The following is a 20,285-nucleotide window of genomic DNA, read 5'->3' as shown; positions in this document are numbered from 1 at the left end:
TGCTAGGAGGGGAGTATAGACAGACTCTGTGGAAATTCGAAGCATTGCCGAGAAATGAGCGTAACCGAAGCCAAACACCCGCATGGAGCAAATGGAGCTCCACATTCAGGCCATCCCCACTCGTTTTCCCTTCTGTTTGCCTCGCCCACTCCATTTGAAAAGTACTTTTCGAGGACGAGGACGAGGACGAGGAGGGGTTGGAATGCAGGATGGAGGATGGCTGGCGGGCTCGTGCCATTTAGCAAAAGTAATTAAGCGTCAATGCGTTTCATTTGTGTTACTTTTCTGGGCAATTACGGCGCAAAGTTTGCAGTTTTGCAGTAGTGCGGCGCAAAATGTTCATTGTTAAAGCCAGACCAACTCATCAGACTACGAAATTCCGCCGCCCGAGAATCGATCGCAAAACGTGGATACTTGGTGTTTGATACTGCGTCAACAGGTGAGCCCAGCGTCCTGGCCCGACCGAGAGACTGAACTTTCCTGCCCTGTCCTGTCCTTTTCGACTGCTATCAGCGTTTTCTTCTCCATCATCATTATGATGACCGTCATTGGGGCTAGGAAGCAACATTTTACCAACTGCCGGGAATCCGTCCACTGGCCACTGCAATGTGCTAAAAGTGTTTCTCATTAAAAAGTTGTTTCACAATTTTATTATCCTGTCGTTACCGAGGTATTTGTAGTCCAGAGTCCGTAGTCATCTCCCTCGACTTCATCCTCGTCCTCGTCCAGGTGCTCGTTGCTTCAATGTGACGAGCTGAGCTCAACCGGGGTGACAATGTCAATAAAGCAAACTTCGCACCCGGCCAAAAGCCCTGCGGATCCCCCTCATAAAATAATTTAAAAATTACTTGTAAAAATAACAGCAAAAGCAGGAGCGGAAGGAAGTGCAAAAAGTTTAAATAAAAGTAGGGTAAACAAAAATTATAGCGAGCGGGAGGAAACGGAACGGAGCAAAACAAAAGCATTTACGATGCTCAAGGGATGGAAACCAGGAATTATCGTTGCATAGTTTTGCGGAAACAATTTACACAGAAATTAAGCTTTCACAAGTATTTCTACTTTGCGTAAAAGCGCGAGACTTTGACCGCAAAGATCGTTGGGTTTTACACGCCAAATCCAGTTAGGCAAAGCGATTAACATCCCCGCTTGCAGATCGATGAAAACAATCCAATCGTTTCGTAAATATATTGTTGTGCGACCGGATAGGTCCTACTAAATTTGGCTAATTGATAAAGCCCAACAGCTCGCAGTCATAGATAATTCAACATGAAGGCGGCTATTATCGCAGCCACTCTCGTTTTGATTAGATTGCGATTCCTGCTTTGGGGAAACTATCTTCAGTGCTCAGTACGCAGTCGAGCATAATGTCAACAAGAGGTGGCTTCATTCGGCTCACAATTCTGGTGACGGCGGCACTCTTGGCGGTCTTCGTCCTTCTGAGTGCTCTCCAGCGCACGGATCATCTCAAGCCCACGCCCTTGGGTCAATATGGTGTTAGCGTGGAGACCGGACTGGCTGCGAAGGTAACTCCCCCACCGATTCGTCACCTGGAGGAGCCCATAAAAGAGGTCCTTGTGCGGCAATTGGAGCAGGAACTGCCCGAGGTGGACTATGGCTTCTGGTACCATTGGGCCAAGCCCATGGGCTACAAGATAAACAAAACATGTGCCTTATATCCCGATCCCCTGGACCTGCAGTTGCACAACATCTACTGGCAGACCTTCGTCAACTCGAACGTGACATTTCGGCTATATGCCGCCTATTTGGACAAGCGGAAAGGGCTTAAATTGCCAACGGTAAGGATTTTGGCCACTGCCAATCAGATCGGCAACGAGTTCCCACCAACCCATTGTCAAATGTGGTTCGAAAACTATCGGCAACCCATTTTCGTGCCCGTGGCGGAGTTCCTGAGTGTGTGGGTCAAGGCGTGGGGCAATAAGCCGAATCTTAACTACCCGCACCTGTTGAGCTGTCCGGTTCCCAGTGAATTGCCGCCGCCTGCCGTGAACTCCTTTCCAAAAACAGTGTCCCTAGTTGCGCAGCATTGCGAGAAGGCGGGAAACTCGCTGAGGGTCAACATGAATCGGAAGCAGTCAGTGCCCGTGGTGATCCCGTCCTCTCAAAATCCCAAGACTCAAAATGCCACTATCCAAAGTCAAAATGAAGCTCCTCTGAACTTTGGAGTCTGCCTCAAGGGATTCGATTTTCCCTATGTGGATTTATCAGAGCGCCTTATCGAGTGGTTTGAGCTGCAGCGAATTTTGGGAGCCTCACGGATCTATGCCTATATGTACGATGTTCATCCCGCGGTGCAGAGGGTCCTCGACTACTATCAGCGAACTGGATACCTGGAGCTGAGACCTTTGACCCTGGCCAATGGAATGCCCAGACTGAGACACTACCAGCACATGTTGCTGCAGCACAGGAAACTAGAGAAGAGACTAAACGAACTGATACCCTACAACGATTGCTTCTACAGGAATCTGTACCGGCACGACTATCTGGTCAACGTGGACGTGGATGAGGTGATAATGCCTCTGGGTGACAACCGCAACTGGCATCAGTTGGTGCAGAAGGCTCACGCCCTAGAGGTCGAAAAGGGCGGCAAGTGTGCCGGTCGCTTTCCTGCCTTGTGCTTCATTAATTCGTACTTCACCAAAGAGCCCACCGAGTTCAGCAATCACGAGGAGCAGGCTATCGCCGGAGAGTTGTACGTCCTCCAGCACACACAGCGAATCAGGAACTACTCTATGCCAGGACGGGCCACCAAGTGCTTCCACAACGCCCGTCTTTCCTTGACGCTGCACAACCACTTCACCCTCAAGTGGCTGCCCGGCGGATGTAAACCCCGGACCTTGAACACTTCCTTTGCCCAAATGCAGCACTACCGGGAACCCGATGACAAGTATAACCTAACCAATTTGACGGATGATCGCAGCGTCTGGAAATTTGCCAGCGAACTGCGGGCCGCTGTGGAGTATGTGTGGCTTCATCTGGACGATGTGTTGGCCCAAATCAGCGATCCCGAGGAGCAGCAACAGCAGCTGGAGGAATCGCTGGACCAGGAAGGCGACGACATGGACCGTGAGCAACAGCCGCTTCAGCCACTTGTTCTGCTGCCTCCGAAGCCATTATCATAAGTTTGTGATCATTACAGCTAAGGTTTGTCTCGCATTGTTGGTTTGTTCAGTGCTTCAAAGATTATACAGGTAAACTTACTAGTTTTAAGATGTTTGTGTGTCTGAAGAATTGGACAAGGGTTAAACGGTTGGTGGCTGTATGATAATCTACACTGCTGATAAAGGAATTATTCATGCTTTAATAGAATTCGACATCAAAGTGTCCCAAAATGCAAGTTATCTGTAGATATACTTCCTGTAGCTAGCTAATTCGAGGTCGAAGTAAGTGTACAATCTTTTCTTTTTTTTCTATTTATTATACCTATATCGTGCGATAAATGTACTCACTATGTTAATTTGAGACTGTTCTAAAAATAAATGTTTACCCCAAGCTGCGATCGAGACTTATCATCTGGAAGTGGAAAACCCAACCCCCATCCATCATACTCCAGTAGTTTGCAGCGTATTTTCCCTACCGATTCCGCTGATGTGATAGGTGCGGAATTTGCAGTGATTGATTGTTCCCGGCTAGTGAGCAAATGAAAAAGCAACCTTCGTGTGTGGTGGGGAGGGGGGTTGGGGCGCCACCGAAGTCTTCATCTGCGTCCCTTTCCCGACTTTGGTATAGTTTCATGCCGAGCAAGGTAACCTCATTAACTCGGAACACTGTTCATTACAGCGGGAAAGTGGGCGTTTATCGGTAAACTTGGTTCCTGCGAAACACCCACGAATCATCGAAGACTTGTTGTACGCTAATTAATCTAGTGGAAGGAATAAATGCATTGCAGCAGATAAATTTACCATTCATTACCATTCTTTATTATTGTCGATCGATATAAATATATAAAAATGGGCTAGATGCATATTTGTTTTTTTTTTTAAATTACCTCGCTCATCTATTCAATGTTAATATAGGTTTTTATATCGCTTATGAAATGTTGTGGCTAATTAAAAATTATGGGAATAGCTGACGTCCGAAACCGAAATATCTAGTGCAAAAGCAATTAAAGCACCGATGGCATTCCAGATACCACGAGTGCGATAGTGCCTCTTCCAAGGCAGAGCCCGCGGTAAAAACTTCAGATACAGTGGCCGTAGAATCGCCCAATTTCGCTAGGTAAACCCAGTCATTACGCATTACGCACGATAAGTCCGCCGTTTATATTTTTGTAGTTTCGCACTGCCGGCCCGACAACTTATCAGCTCGTAAAAGTGATGAAGCATTCAATCTAGCGTGCGATTTAATTACAGTTTCGCCCAAGAGTATGCCATGATCTATACAGATTCGTGTTTCCGCTGCGGTTGTAAGGGACTAGGCACCAGGGACCAGAGGATCAGGGCTTATCTGCGGTACAGAGAGCAAAGTCCTGGGGAACTACGGTCATTGAGTCACTCCAGCTATGTGTTTGAAAATATACGTTCACTATCTTATCAGTGTTTTTAAATAAATAAATGAAATAACATTTATCGATTTGCTTCCCAGCTCCATCCAAATATAATACTGCAGTTCCGGCCAGACAACCGATATGCCGGTTGGGCCTTGGTCAGTGGTGATTCTAATTGGGCGGGGTGCGTTCATCGTAATCGCGTTTATTATTGGCAATTCCTTAGGAGACATTAAATTATACGGCACCGATACTCGGTGCCCACTATACACACACAAACAAAAAAAATGTCCGCAATACGCAGGCGTTTGTTATCGCAAAAAAAAAGATAACCTAAGTATGCTTTTCATTCAGGGGCGTATCAGGAGTATTGTGGCGCCCAAAAGAGTACCGGCCAGGGAGTAGGTGAGTCCAGGTGCTGTGTTGTTGCTGGAAGCGGCCAGCAGGATGGGCTTCTCGTTGGCACGTGCCTGCATCCAAGCCTGGCAGTCGGTCTCGTTCTTCACGAATCGGAAGACGGACTGAACTATATTGGCGGTGGTGATCTGCGTGCACTGTTCCAAATGATGGATGACACAGGCCTCGAAGCGCTGCAGGTCCACGCAGTGGGTGGGCGAGAATAGGAGCTCTGGGCGGCTCATCAGGTCCGGAACTTGGCCATCTTTGGGAATGTACTGATGAAAGGATTGATTGAGGCAGTTGCTAATGGCCTCCTTGTTGGCCTCCAGGCACTCGGGTCCCTGCTCGGCAATGAAGAGGGCGATCTGATCGCCACCACGCGAACAGGCGAATCCCAGAACGGACGCTCCAATTCGGGTAACCGTCTCCTGGTGGCGCTTCTCCTCGGCGGTCAAGCAATGCTGGGCCTTGTCGTTGAACTCCTTGACGCAGGCCTCCGCCTCTGGTGCCTTGAGACAGTATTTGCTAAAAACGGTGTCCAGGTCGCCGTTCGGCCTCGCCACCTCCATTTCCTCCTGCAGAGCCGTCAGATTGACCACACCGCTGATGCAGGTGCTCATCTTGGCTGCCGCCCGCTCGATTTCTTCGTAGAAGGTTGCGTTGTCCGCTCCGTTAACCTTCTTGCATTTTTCACGATATATTTTTTTAATATCCTCTATAAGGGATAAAGAGATGATGGGGCATTTGATATAATAAAGATGTGATTGCAAACTCAGAAGAAAGGAGGGGAATATAGCCAGGGGACGGTTATGTCACTGTCCCAAAATCTTACCGATGCTAACGTTCGTGTTGCGGTACTCGGGTGGCAAGAACTGGGCTGAAAGTCCACCAAGCTGGCTAGGATCAACCTTAGACGAGGCGGCGGACGAAGGAGAGGCCGTGACCTCCAGGAGCAGAGCGCCCAGAGCAGCCAGTAGGCAGACGCCGATCATCCCGTACTTGTTCATGCTGACGATGGATGGATAGGTCGATGTGATGGTGCTGGTGGCGGTGGTGTGCGTCTGTAAATCCGACTGTGGTTAAGTGCTGCCCGTGACTGAATGAGAACGACTTCTCCCGGGCACGAAGCGACATGGCAAAGCAAAACCAAGCGTCGATGACGACGCACAGTGGGCTCAGTTGTAATCCTTTCCAAACCCGATCTCGACAATCTTATCGCTAGTAAACTTCGTCTTTTTGTCTTTCCTGATAATAATTCTTTCTGAAAATTCGAGCTGATTAATCAGTTTATATATTAATGATTAGTCATTTGCAATGGTGATCGTAATTCTTTGCGACCCTCGGTCGCATATTTAATACTTAAATAATATCTGAATAATGCATAAGTGGGATACATATATCAATGATTCCCACACAACATTAAATGTATTTCTGAAGGTTATTATTTAATTATTTATAATTTCATCTTGTAAGTGTGCACTTTGACTCACTGTGCGATTGCGTTTCGGCTTTGTTCAATCAAACGACAGTGACATCATTCACACTTCGGCCACTGAGGCCAAAGTACAAAGTTTTTCCAGGGTCTGATTCTTTTCCGGCAATTACAAATCCTAGATAAACGCGAGTGATGATTTCTCGCCAAGTGGTTGGCCGATCCCTTTCCGGTACCAATAATGTTGAAGGTAGCGTGGAAACGAGCTCCAGAACCATGGACGATGTCGCCGAATTGTAAATTTGCCAAATTTCTAGCCTCGATACTCGGCCGTTTGGTTTGTTCGACATGCATATTTTATCTTATCGGCATATAGGTAATATTTATGTACTTGCTATCGCAATTGCCGGCGGTCTCTGTTTCTTTTGGATTTTGCCCTGTATTTGTAAAAAAATAAGGTATATTGTTTACCGGAAAAAAGCCGCTAACCGCTAGCCCCTAGCAAATTTATAAGTTTAGTTTGCAGAAGAAGTGTAATAAAATATAATTTATGGCCTTGGACGAAGTTGCGTACAAATATCATTTACATGATGTGTGTTATGTGTTTTATTGCCACAACTACTACGAGTATTACTCATTACTCAATGAGTTCACAGAACCTGAGGCCTGACTACCAGGTATCGGATAGTTTGCAACCCAGCATGTTTGCACTTCCAGTTGAGTCGGCAATCTGCCACCGCACGGCAACAACAGCGTGGTTGAAAACTAAGAACAAAGCGACGGTGATCGGGGGAATTGGGATTTAGCTGTTCCCCGATCGATTGTTGCGATTGCGGAATTTTTCTTGGGTCGACAGTTGTCGGTTTCAGGTGGCTCTCTGTTTACGTCTCTGTTTATTGTTTAGGCAATGGTTTTCCTAATCAATCCGCACTGAGTGCACTTTACGATACATACATGTTCTATACTATATGTTTATGTATGTCGTCTTGTGTCCAAGCCCACGCTTTCCCAATTTCACGCGGATTGGGATTGGCAGAGCAAAGCAGAGAGCAAAATCTCTGGCCTGGGTAAGATTCTCCACATGATCTTGGACTCGTGTTAAGGCTAGACTAAATTTAATTGCTCACTTGCTTCCGTGCTGCTGTGGCAAATCAACGTTGACTATCATAGCGCGTACACGAAACCGGTTCGCATAACGATTTCCATCGGGCACGGTGGTCAAGGCTCAGCAAATATTCGACATGACAGTGCGATTACCTCTTTGAGATCTGGACTACCTAGTTTTGTGTGCGGCGGTTTTAGGTCTTAACTTCAATAAGATTCGACTTTTTAAGAGATACTGATAAGAAGCAATTCCAAGGCATCGACTAAAAGTATGCCAAGGGGCATGACTATCTCCAGAGCTGAGTGATATTAAATGCAATGCATACTTTTAAGAGTGGAAATGAAATATGCAATAAACAAGTACTGTAAAAAGGGCTATGGAAATGTAAAACAATATTAATGAAGATGAAGACAAGTATAAAAGAGCCGATATGAAGAAACAAAGAGGAGTACATGTTAATGGATAGAACTCGGGCAGAAGAGAAGAGCTGCAATAATGGACACTTATAATCAGTGGGTGGCGTTTCAAATATTGAGCATACGCCACGTTGCACTCGAGCATCGGTAGATGGGCTGCTTTTGAAGCCAAGCAAATGAGCTGACCTCCTCTGTTACGCTACCAATCTGGTTAGCAATTTGTGGCAACTGCACACACGCACACACACACAATGCCGCCGAGGAAAATGAAACGTAGTAAATGGATCTTCAGCTGCCCCGCCCACTTCGCCCACTTTTGCCTGCTCGCCAGATGCTTTTCTTTCCGACTGCCTTAATCAGACATCGCCAAGGACTCGCTGGGGGAGGTAAGCTGGCTGTTTGCCCTGCTGGTTGCTTTATGAGCTTAGCCTGTGTGCTTTACTACCCAATTAAGCTAGGAAATACATTTAGCAAACTAATGAATTATAAACACACACACAAACATCCGTGAGCCAGCCAGTCAGTATGGGTGGGGTCTTTCACGGTCGTCAAATATTTCTGGCTTTCGACCTCCTGACGCCCTTCCATGCTAGGAGTCTAGTCGATCCTCATTACATTGTTTGTTGCTTTTCACAAGATCTTCAATATTTGGGATGTCCATTAAATCGCTTAAGCCTTTTAACACCAAAGTCAAAGGAAAAGTAATAAGAAGAGCATAAAAGGCTAGGACTTATCAACTCGTGCATCAGTAGCTTTGCCGTTCAGCAAATTGAATCCGCTCATCAATGCACAGTTTGCCTTTCTGCCAACTAGTTAAACATTTCTGATTCCGTACGGGACCATTTAACTTTCCTCTTCGTTAGCTGCTCCTGACACCCACCATCGCCTCCTGCTCTGGAATCAAACATGGCACGCCGAACTCAGCTTGCAGCGTGTATCCTTTTAAATGAAATTAAGCTAATTTGGGGAACAGGCAGCGCGTCATCATCTTCCTGGACGATCCAAGGGAACGGATGCCGTGGAAACGGCAACGGAACTCATTCTCGCCGAGAAGTTTAATTCAATGCAGAGGGAGGCTAACACACACACACACACATACCCATACACAGAGCCACACAGCCACACACAGAACACTAGCACTAGCTCATGCATATGCAAGCCCCGCTCCCTCCGCGTAACAAATCAAAGTTGTCTGTGTTAGCCATTTGCAACACATGCTACACGTCTGTGATTCCCCCTACTTTTGGGTACCGTGCCACCTGTCCGCCGTCCGTCCGTCCGTTTGGCCTGCTATTGTAATTTATTATCCTGCATGGCAAAAAGGATTTTCATCAATTAATCATGCTGATGATGCTGCTGCAGCTAGATAACACTAACGCACAGATTCCACTAACCGATGTGCCGTGTCCGTTGTCCGTTGTCCCTTGTCCGTTATCCAGAACTCGACCTAAAGCCCCAAGTGCGACTCCTTGCCTTTGAACAAAAGATTGAGGCCTGAGTTCTGGACCACAAACCTGATAAATTAGTGCGAAACAAGTGGTCTAGGGTCAAGGTGGAAGCCTGGCGATGTCTCGGTGATCCCCGCCTATCTTCATTGCGAATGCAAGGTGAAGCACGGGACTCTTTCAGTCTTTCAGTCTGGCGAACTCGACTTAAAGGTCTGCACTTAGGGCATATAAATAGATTAATCAACATAAATTACAGCTTAGGTGCGTCTGTCAGAAAGCGTCTAATTTAATAAATTGGGTTTGAGGTTAAAAGGAGATGAAATATTCGTCCTATCTGTAGATAATTCTAATTAGAAGTTACTCAACGTATTTGTTCCGCAGCACAGCTGTTTAAGATTATATGCCACTTAATGCACTGCATATAATAATCGCGCTCAAACGGGCTCAAATCAAATGTCTAAATTATACTTATTATTTTGATCGCAGCATCAAGACCTTAAAGCGACGGCCCCCTCTGCAGGTGGCCTTGGCCCTACTGACTCGCTGGCTAGGCAGCCTCCTCGCCCGGACCACCACCCGGACTCCCGTGTGTCCTGTCCGTGCTTCCGATGCGCATGTGGTGGCCAGCAGTCTAGGGTTCCGTGATTTATAGAGTGCGGGCCGGGTCGAGTCGTGTTGCTTTGGCAGTCAATGCACTCTGTGGGTGCGGGCATTTTAATTCAATGCCCGAGTAAATCAGCTTAAAGTGCATGAATAGTCTTTTCATGGACGATTTCATCAATTATTCAAAGCTGGACCACCCTAAGTAAAAGTAAATTATTACCCGGCGGCAGCAGGGCGACTAGTTAAAATAGCTCCAGCAAAAACAAGGTCCATAGCCATTTTTTGTAAACTTTATTATGCAAAATTTAATTTTAATACACAAATAGGGCAAATGACGGTGCAGCCGGTGGAGTTGTGTTGTTAAGGCCAGGTCAACTGCATTACGATGGAATATTCGTTTGGCAGTACTTTTCAGACCGAATGATTGATTGATTGACTGACGCACGTACTTCACTGTTGCTCTTGGATGTGGATGGACGAATGCCAGCAGGTTTATTTCTTCCTTGGCCCTGTTAAATTGCCTTACTATTTCCATCTACGGTTTTCAATTAGTGCAGTTAGATTGAGCTGTGCTCTTGTTTTCCCAGAGCCTAATGCCATGCCCACATACATGTGGAGAAGTCAATGTTGGCATTCTAAGTAATTGAGATTTGTGTATAGTAACGCAAATCACATTTCTCTTTTGACATAGAACTACTTACAGAAGAAATGAATGAAAATTTGTAGCATATTTGGGCAAATAGTTATTAATTTTAGGAGGACACGAACGGATAAGCGAACTAATCATTAGATCTCCAGAGTCCTCTACACTTACCACACCGAGCGCCTTTGAAGTTGTATAAACAGGACGAATTTAAGAGTATTTCACATACAAAACTCATTTACTTACGATAACCCCTTGGAAGCCTTCCCTACGTGAAATAATTCAGCTCATTAGTAGGGCGTCCTCATCATCTTCCCAGCCGACTTCGCTCTTCTGAGTGCCTTGTTTTTAGTCAGCCACAGCATTTCAGATGCTGGGGGTGGGATTCCAGTTCGGGCGCGGCTAATTCGGGCCATAAATTTGCTGCTGTTGCTGGTTGCTGTTTGTTGGTAGCTGGTTGCATGTTGCTGCGGCTGCTGCTCCCAGGCTAACTAAGCCTCGCCTCCGCCTCTCTGATATAATGTGACACCAGCTGCTTAATGTTTTGGTTAAAAGCATTCTAAGTGAAATGCAACAGGGCGGAGACACGAGCGTGGAGTTGTTGCAGTCGACTTTCACTGCCCGGCAGCTGTAGACAAAAGAAGGAGCTTCAGGAGGTCTGTGCATGCTGGGGGCAAAGTGAAGGCGTGCCCTGCTCAGGCTGGCAATTTGCTTAAGCGAAAAGTTGCCACATTTGAGCCAAGGAACACACCTTCTAGCGACGACAGTGGGTCGTGTTCTGCTTATTATGGAAGGGCTAAACAGGAATCAAAATAGGTTTGATTTTCAATAGAAATTAAATAAATATATACACTTGTATTTTTGAGAAGCGCAAACTAATCAACGCTTTAAAGCGTTGCAATGTGCATATACATTGATTTTTGAGAAGCGCAGAGAACGGCGCTTAAAAGTAATTCAATTTCTAATACGGTGCAATGCGCATACACTTGGACTTTTGAGAAGCGCAGAGAACGGCACAGTTAGGTTAATAGCTTAAATTATAACATTTAAGTTCAGTTCAGCAATCAATGGGCTTACTTCAAACAAAAATGACTTAAAACCAGTAAAACAGTTGATCCACACAATATTAATCCACGGCGATGGCATCTTTTGACACTGTTGGAACCTTGGGAAAGAAACTGCTACTGCTGCTTCTGCCTGCGGCTGTTGTGGCAACATCATCATCATTCATTTGCGCCCAGGTGCGTTTTCGTGTGCACTCAGTACTTCGCCGCTTACTTGTACTCGTATTTGGGTTTTGGCATGGGCCCGGGCTGGAGTTCCCGGTGTCTATTGCACGCCTTGTGGCAACTTTCTGCGGATCCTTGCAACGAAGCCACACGTGAGTCGCCCTCTTCTTGTTTGTTATTCTTAGAACTTGCGCCTGATTCCGCTTGCCTGGTTTTGGTGTCTGCTTGAGTTTTAGTTGCTGTCTGCATTTTGTTTCTGGTTTCCGGTCCTGTCGCCTGTTTTTGGACGCATGGTCGATGTGTTGTTCTACCTATTAAACTTGGGTATAGCGAATTCCTACTTGTAGTTTTCCAGGTTAGGCTGAAAATGTCCCTTAGCTCGATAATTAGCAAACTTCTTTAGTGTTCTGTTCATCTGAACACAGAACACAGTTTGGTGCTTTGGTGTTTTTTCACTACGACTTGTGGTAGGATGAACACTCATAAGGCCCACTGTACCATGTAGTAGCATAGTCTTAGGTATGAAGCCCATAGTGGCAGATCATATCCCCGATAGGAATAAGAATATGATTGTTATCTTGCTCTTACTTATAAGCTAGCATTAAGAGATAAGAATGTATACCTAGCTCACTCACAAACACATACACACTTCACAGAGCATAAGAAAAGAGGAATAGGCGAGACGCGGCATTCGGTGGCGTGTGCTTAAAGAGACAAGTCGAATAAAGGCATTGTAAAATTATTTATTTAACAAGTTTCCATCGATAAGGTCGTCACCGTTCCAAGTCGACGGATAAAGAAAACAGCTTTATCAAACATTTCACCACCAGTTTTGAACAGATGTCGGGGCCGCGGCGACTCTGGCTTTTGACGGCATGTTACGAATCATTCAAAATTCGATATGTCGGCTAGCTACACACGCCTGTTCCGCATTTTGTTCGTGATCATTTTCATCAAGTTGCTCTTCCTTCTGGGACTCTTTTTGCACAGCTACGATGGTGCTGCCCGGCTTCAGAGGAGGTCGCATGTGGATGTATTTGATGAACTGCTCGTAGATCGGAGGCAAAGTAAGAAAAACTCCCAAATAGGAAGAGCTCTTGCTGGGGTCAGAGTGTCAATATCAGAATGTACATTTAAGGACTCGTCCCACCTACCATTTTAGTGCCTTCTTGGGAGCAGCGATTGCGATGGATCCGCGAGGAAATGCCGTCGTTCCCGTTGGAAGAGCTCCTGGCCAGAGAAAACAGCCGATTGCCTTCAGTGAAGTGTGGCCCCGCGCCCGATTTGATGAACATTGATTTTCACAACACCTATTGGCAGAGGGCTATTAATGGCAACCTAACGTATTACCTTTTTGCAGCCTACTACGACAATAGGGAGGCGGTCCCAGAGGCGCCGCTTGTGCGCCTGCTGGCCATGGTTAACCAGCACCAGGACAACGCCTTCAAGTACCCCGAAATCTTTTGCCAATTATGGTACGAGGGCAGGGCCGATCCCGTGATTGTTCCCGTTTCGGAGCACAAGGTAATGTGGCCCTTCGGTCATGCGCCTCGGCGATATTACCCAACGTTCTTGAGCTGCCCTTTGCCAGAGGGTGAGGAACAATGGATTGTTCCCAAGATGGTTTCCTTGCTGGCTAACAAATGCGACAAGGCCAGAAATCTCCTGCTAGTGGTTTACGAAGTTGATGAACCTACAGTGACGGGAAAGTCTGTGGCTAATGCCTCATCCCCTACGTCCGCTGTCCCATCCACGGATCCCAAGTTCGTGGTTTGTGTGAAGGCGATGGATTTTCCATATGAAGATAAGTCCTGGCGATTGATCGAGTGGCTGGAACTGATGCGCTTGCTGGGGGCCCACAAAGTGGTGCTCTACGACGCTCAGATGCATTCGAACATGACCAGGGTGATCAAAGACTATCTGGTCACAAGTCCTGGCTTTGTGGAGCTGCGTCGCATGTCTTTGGGTAGAGGTGAGCCGCACGTTGGACCGCATTTCCACCACTATGCCATGATGGCCGACGGCTTCAATCGTATTTTGAACGAGATGATACCGTACAACGACTGCTTCTACCGCAACATGTACAAGTTCGACTACGTGGGCGTGTTCGACATCGACGAGGTAATAATGCCACTCGGAAACCATACCACTTGGCCGGAGTTGGTCAAACTTGCGCGTATTGTACCGGACTACGAGAGTCGCACTCCCGCGGACTGCACTGAGTGGGTTAGCTTCTGCTTTCGCAATGTGTACTACCCCAGGTATCCGGAGCGCCCCAAGGTCTACCGGAATTTGTCGAGCTCGTTCTACATGCTGCAGCATGTGGAGCGTGTGCGCGAGCACTGCAATCGTGGGGCCGCCGCCAAGTGTCTGCATGACACTCGATTTGCCGTTGGTCTGCACAACCACTTTACCTTTTTCCACACCGAGGAAGCCGCCTGCGCTGCCAAATCGGTGCCCATTGAGTTTGCCCAACTGCAACACTATCGGGAACCTGACACCAAGTCCCTGCTGATCGATCCCATTGTGGATGCCAGTATCTGGAGATTCCAGCCGCAGCTGCAGGCCAGGGTTGAGGATCGATACCGGAGACTGGGCTTTCTGCCAACCGAACAGGAGTTGGCTAAGACCTTGGAGAAGCGTCGACTTCGGGATGAACTGCAGTTAAAGGAGGCCGTGGGTGGAGCCTAGTGTTTGTTCGTGAAATTGACTGCATGAAGTCTAGTTAAAATTGGGTATTAAGATATTTATGAAAATGTGCTAAGTACTCATAACGTCCTCGATTGAATACTTCTCTAGTATCTCAAGTAATTGCAAATCTAATATTGGCTTGAAGTTTTTTTGTTTAGCCTTTAGGTAAATACTAACACTAAATATTTTTCAGCGTTTATTGGGCTATGTAAAAAGGTAAATAAGAAAAGAAAGATGATATAATGTGTGTTTTGGCTTGAAACGCAAATAATGCAAACACAATTGAAATTCGGGGTTCCCAATTCGACAATGGTTCACCTGTTTTAAGTAAGTTTTCCTGAGACAATTGCAAGCAGCTGAGCAAACAAGGCCCGAAAACTGAGGCTTATTATTTGCTATTTATTTGTCCAGAAAGTATAGGTACTAAATGTTAACGCTGTTTGGACGTGTTTATGGATTTTAAGGTGTGTCAAAGTTATTTAAATTAATGATGACTAACTTCTGTGTGGGCTTATCATGTGATGTTTTGGGCAAGAAGTAAAAGAAAATGATGTATTTTGGAACAATATTCTTCATTGCTTCGTCCATGAGTTGCCTACAACAGCTGTTAAGTTTCCCCGGTTGTCTGTTAAGTTGCCCCGCTGTTGCTCGATCGAGCAGGTCCTGGGAAATCCTTTCAGTTTGCTTCAGTCGGCCACGAACTGCTGGTCGGGCTGAAGGTGGACTCACCGACGTCACACCCGCCCTCTGATGATTGCCCATTTGATGCATTGAGAAGTTTGTGTTTGATGAGTTGCTTTTTTGCGTAATGCAACTGCTGACAACTCTTTAAATATTTTACACGATTTAGCATTTCAAAATGATATTCCCCGCAATCCGCTTGCGGGGGGCATGCGTTTATGGTTCAATTTCAGTTTATGCATTCTCATAATGCTCGATGATTTCAGAATGGCGTGTTTGCATTTCATCTCCGAGTGACTTTTTCAAAGCGATTCATTCGCTGGCAAAATGCAAAAATGCACATAGAATTTAATTTAATTTGCGCACACTCATGCACCATTTATCCACTTCTAATTAATTGCATTGCACAAGAACACAAAACGCAAAACATTTGAATGCGAATGTGAATGTGTCTGAGCGGACATGAACAAATATACAAATGTGAACAAAAACACGCTCAGAGCTAACTGAACTGAACTGAACAGGGCAAAAAGCGACACAAGATGAAAATATTCATTATTATTTGGCCAAATTGCGAATTAATGATATGAGCAAACAGGCAGGCCATAGTGTTGTTGGCATGCAAATTATGCCAGCGCGCAACAACAAAAGCAATGCCATTTTTTAATTAAACGCTTTAGCTGTAATCCAGGAGCGCTTAGTGCAGTTGGGATTAGGCAAAATACTCGCGAATCCGATCCCAGTGATGGAAAAAAATGCAGAATAGTACCGAAGTGCGACCGGAAACGAAAGGCAAACAAACGCGCACAACTGTCACCAGAAGAGCTGTTAAAAATGTCCGGTTTCGAAAATGCTTTCACTTGCATTTACCTTGTTACTCTGAGTCACATAGGCTTTTCTACCAAAAGTCATTTTTCAGAGCAAAGTAGGTCTAGAAATTTTAAACACTGTTGGACGACACTTCGTTTTGAGAAGAACCGAGTTAAAGTCAAATTTTATTTACAAAACCATTGCGATTTATTTGTTGATATATTTTGATTGACCTAAGCGATATTCGGACATTTGCAGTGCGTTAGGTAAGTTTCGTAGACCCAATTCGTAGTTATTAATAATAGCATAACCGTTCGTGAGCTTTCTCCTCCTTCGACATCTTTGCATGTATGTACACTCGTGCATACATATGTATGTATGTACAATAGTATTCCTCGTTGTATGTAGTCGTATGTCTTGTCTGTGGGTTAGCTTAGATTTCATTGGCTGCCGCCGATTACTGGGAATCCCCGAAAGTATGCAGAAAGTTGGCCCAGAGCAATTGAGCGGATTGACGGTAGGTGGGGGTGGAGCTCCCCTGCTTAACCCCACCCCACCACCCATCTAGTGCAACCGGCATACAAGAATACGAGGCCCAAAGTTCAAACTAGCCAAACAAAACAGCACAGAGCTGAACTAAACTGAACAAAACAAAACAAAACAAAACAAAACAAAACAGAGCTAAACAAAACAGAGCTAAACAAAACACACACAACGCAACAGGGAGCTGCTCATGTTTTTTGTTAATTAAAATTGGCATAGCAGCCGAGGGGAAAGGCAAGGACTGGGAACAACATTTTTGCATTTTCATCAGTTTTTCGGGGCAGCTAGCAGTCAGCAGCCGGCATTTGAACATTTCAACATTTCAGCATTTCAGCCAGCGACGATGACTCACAGGCGGCGAGCACAGATGCCAAAGCAGAGTAGTCCACCTTCCCTCAACTTCCTTCCCACTTCCAACGTTCCACTGAATGAGTCGCTGTGCGCATATTTACCTTTAGAACATTTAATTTTTCAACAGACGACAACCGAACCGACCCGTTGAGGGCGAGTCCTCGATTTATGTGCTGCCAATAAATTTGCCCAACACTTTGGCCCCGTCTAATGCAATATTTACATCGCATCGGGCAAAATAAAAAATTGCATCGACAGGAACTGCGAAGGGCGAAACTGCTTTGCGGGAACTGAGAGAAATCCAAGGTGCCTTCTATTGTGGCTTTCGACTGCTCCCAGAAGTAAATTATTCATTTAAATGAATCGAGATCGAGCAAGTACAGTGACATACAGCTTCAAAAGCATTTCATTACATGCTATAATCTGAACTACTGTCGCGATAAAATTGAGTTGATCTCTGTAATACTTTTTTCTCGAAGTGCACCCGCGCGACTTGCAGTTTCCGTTTCTATTTTGGCCCTGCTTTCCATTTTGATGTCATTTAAGTTAAAAGAGCACTTGGAAATGTCGGGTATGAGATCCCTAAACGGCTTTTAAGAACAAAAACCTCCTGCAATGTGTTGCCTTCGTTGTTTCCCTAATTTGTATGGCAGAAGTGAAAGGAGATTTCCATATCCGTACAGTTCTCAGCCCATGCCAATTGATACATATGTACAAATGGAGTCCGTGGTTAAGACACGGATTTTCCATTTAACCAAAATCGGGTCAAATACAATGGTCATAAACTGCTTGCCAAAAGCCTGAAAGCCCAATACTCTCAGTCCAAGTCCGCTCAAACATTTGTTTCTGATTCCAATTTCGGACTGATTTTTTCTCACTCATAAATTCGAGTCCTTTTGGCCCCATTTTAACTTATGGCAGCCAGAGCCAAATCAAAGTTTGATCTTCTGGTTTGATTTTGTGTTGCCATTACTTAAAGATTCCTTTGTCCTCTGCAGATGTTGATGTTATGAATTTTTACTGATTTTAAAAGATGCGTAAATACCAAGGCTTCGTAATCTTTTCTATCGGAGATTTTGGCGTGTGAAAAACGCTTTTCCTCGGTTATTTCCAAGGAGAAAGCACAACTTGACCCAGCTAATAAGAAATGCGTGCTGTGTTACCTAACACCCGTGTGTTTGGGGTTTTGCACCCACTCAAATCATTCAGTCCGAGGGTGTGTAAATATTTGTTGCTAAAGTTGCCAACTTCTGTACACGTCCCTTGGTCTTGGCCAGTTTTTCCTTTCGTGCTTCCAAAGCAGAAATTTCCAGCTCACGTCTTAGAGAAAAGGGGAATGTTGGCTTGTTTGTCTCATTAGTGGGAAGTTCAGAAAGCGTTGGGTTTGGCTTTGTAGATTTATATAAATATATAATTGTATACAAAGCTACGAAAATGAGAGATCCCAAAAATCGTCATGATATTAACCTTTTTTTTTGTAAATGCTCACATGTATAGTGTTGGTTCAAAATAGTAAGTGCTGAGATTTATTCGTTTTAACTTAGCTAACCTCGCCATTTCCATATAACCCTACAGCCGTTGCTGACCTCAACAAAGCCGCCATGCTTCCCAACAGCTTTTACAGGATGAAGGACTTTGCCAATCCGAGAACAATGTTTAAAAGCTGTGCAAACAACAATGAATTTGACACAAAAGGTCCCCAAAAAGTGGAGTCACCAACTGATGTTAACCAGCCTGCTGCAGCTCCTCGTCCCATTGCCGTTCCTCAATCTACTGAAGTTACTCAATCAGAGAAGACCCAAGAACCGAAGAATGCTCCAAAGAAAACGTCGCCATCAGAGACCCAAAAACGTGGCAAGGGGAACCGTAAGGGCAAGAAGAATCATAATCATGCGCCACGCACTCCCAGTCAGACGAGCAAGAGCGGTCGAAGCAAGAATCGGGCCAAGGATGGAAAGTCGACGGGAAAGGATGATAAGGAGAAGGGTAAAGGCCAAGGAAAACAGAAGGTCCCGCAGCAGTCGACTTGTGCACAATATAAGATGATAATGAAAAAGAATGTGCAGGAAAAGAAAGTCTCAGAAGAAAATCTTGTAGGTCAGAAGGTCCAAATACGGTTATCCGAGCAGAAGCTTTTGGGTTACAGGCTTGAGACCAGGATTAATCGGAACACATATCCACTGGCCAAAAAAAAAGATTCGGTGGTCGGTCTTTACAAATCATCACAATTTCGGTCACTGAACAATAAGAGTGATAATATTCTGACCATCGGGGCTAAGAACGCTGAACCTCTGGAGCCCGAGGAGGCCGAGGAGCCCGAGGATTCTCAACATCCACTTAACAACTGCTGGACGCTGTGGTATCTAGAGAACGATCGAACTAAAAGTTGGGAGGAAATGCTGCACAAGGTTACAAGCTTCGATACCGTGGAGAAGTTTTGGAGCCTGATCACTCACATCAAGCCCCCATCCGAGCTCAAGCTGGGCAGTCACTACTCCCTGTTTAAGAAGGGCATTCGACCCATGTGGGAGGATAAGGCCAATGTCAATGGAGGACGCTGGATCCTCAACATAACCAAAAACGCCAAGAGTGCGCTGGACAGTTTCTGGATGGACGCCATGCTCTGTCTGATTGGAGAGGCCTGTGAGCACTCGGACAATCTGTGTGGCGTCGTGGTTAATATTCGCGGAAGGGCGAACAAGATCTCTATTTGGATCGCTGACGGGGAAAATGAGTCTTTAGTCCTTGAAATTGGACGCATTTTGCGCAAGGGTCTACGCATAGAGAACGGATACGTGCTGGAGTATCAGTTGCACAAGGACTCCAAGGACAAACTGGGATCAACTGTGAAGAGAATATGCACTATATAGGTTCTCATCAGACAATTGCCAATCGAAACATTTTCAATATTTTCGGTATTTTTTCACAAGAACTGTGTGTGATCAGGTGTGATCAGCCATCGATCGATAGTTAGGTGGGTTCCAAATCTCTAGTTAATCCATCCGTACACGTCGTGCATAAAAATTTGTATGCTGCTCTTATAGAGCTACGAAATATATACATAACTATTTGGTCAAAAAGTTGTTTGTTTTAAAGTGTGAAATCGCAGAGTGTTGCATAGACTGCGAGATGTTTCTAACTAAGGTGCATAGTTCACTAGTTAACCCGATTCCAAGAACATGCAACATGGTTTGTCTCGATTCCTGACTTCCAATCGGTGTATTGGATGTTCTTTGTCTGCTCCACTGCTCACCATTGGGGCATTCAGAAGTTGGTTGCCAGCTTTTTGTTCGCTTCCACATCGGTCAGCGGACGTGGGACACTTGGACATTGGACATTGGACATTTGGACGTTGGACATTGGACATTTGGACGTTGGACTTATTTGGCGCACGGCGTCACACAACTTGGCCGCGCTCAATTGTTTGATT

General features: G+C 45.5%; 4 protein-coding genes across 4 annotated transcripts; 3 read left to right on the top strand and 1 right to left on the bottom strand.

Moving 5' to 3' along the window:
• Nucleotides 1–1,349: 1,349 nt before the first annotated feature.
• LOC6615949 lies at nt 1,350–3,515 on the top strand. The gene has a single exon (XM_002040280.2). The coding sequence runs from the start codon at nt 1,365–1,367 to the stop codon at nt 3,138–3,140; it is 1,776 nt and encodes a 591-aa protein (XP_002040316.1). The 5' UTR covers nt 1,350–1,364; the 3' UTR covers nt 3,141–3,515.
• Nucleotides 3,516–4,689: 1,174 nt separating this feature from the next.
• Nucleotides 4,690–6,043, bottom strand: LOC6615948 (27 kDa hemolymph protein). The gene is made up of 2 exons (XM_002040279.2): nt 5,736–6,043; nt 4,690–5,618 (listed from the first exon to the last, which is right to left on the bottom strand). Exons 1-2 carry the CDS (start codon nt 5,908–5,910, stop codon nt 4,855–4,857), a joined length of 939 nt encoding a protein of 312 aa, XP_002040315.1. The 5' UTR covers nt 5,911–6,043; the 3' UTR covers nt 4,690–4,854.
• Nucleotides 6,044–12,521: 6,478 nt separating this feature from the next.
• Nucleotides 12,522–14,708, top strand: LOC6615947. Its single transcript, XM_002040278.2, has 2 exons — nt 12,522–12,846; nt 12,942–14,708. The coding sequence occupies exons 1-2, from the start codon at nt 12,681–12,683 to the stop codon at nt 14,468–14,470; spliced, it is 1,695 nt and encodes a 564-aa protein (XP_002040314.1). The 5' UTR covers nt 12,522–12,680; the 3' UTR covers nt 14,471–14,708.
• Nucleotides 14,709–16,075: 1,367 nt separating this feature from the next.
• On the top strand, nt 16,076–19,925 carry LOC6615946. Its single transcript, XM_002040277.2, has 2 exons — nt 16,076–16,227; nt 18,431–19,925. Exon 2 carries the CDS (start codon nt 18,457–18,459, stop codon nt 19,723–19,725), a length of 1,269 nt encoding a protein of 422 aa, XP_002040313.1. The 5' UTR covers nt 16,076–16,227; nt 18,431–18,456; the 3' UTR covers nt 19,726–19,925.
• The last annotated feature ends 360 nt before the right edge of the window (nt 19,926–20,285 follow it).

This window comes from Drosophila sechellia, chromosome X, assembly GCF_004382195.2.
Source record: "Drosophila sechellia strain sech25 chromosome X, ASM438219v1, whole genome shotgun sequence".
NCBI lineage: Eukaryota > Metazoa > Arthropoda > Insecta > Diptera > Drosophilidae > Drosophila > Drosophila sechellia.
The sequence above is the reverse complement of the archived record's forward strand: the minus strand, read 5'-3'. Positions and strand labels throughout refer to the sequence as shown.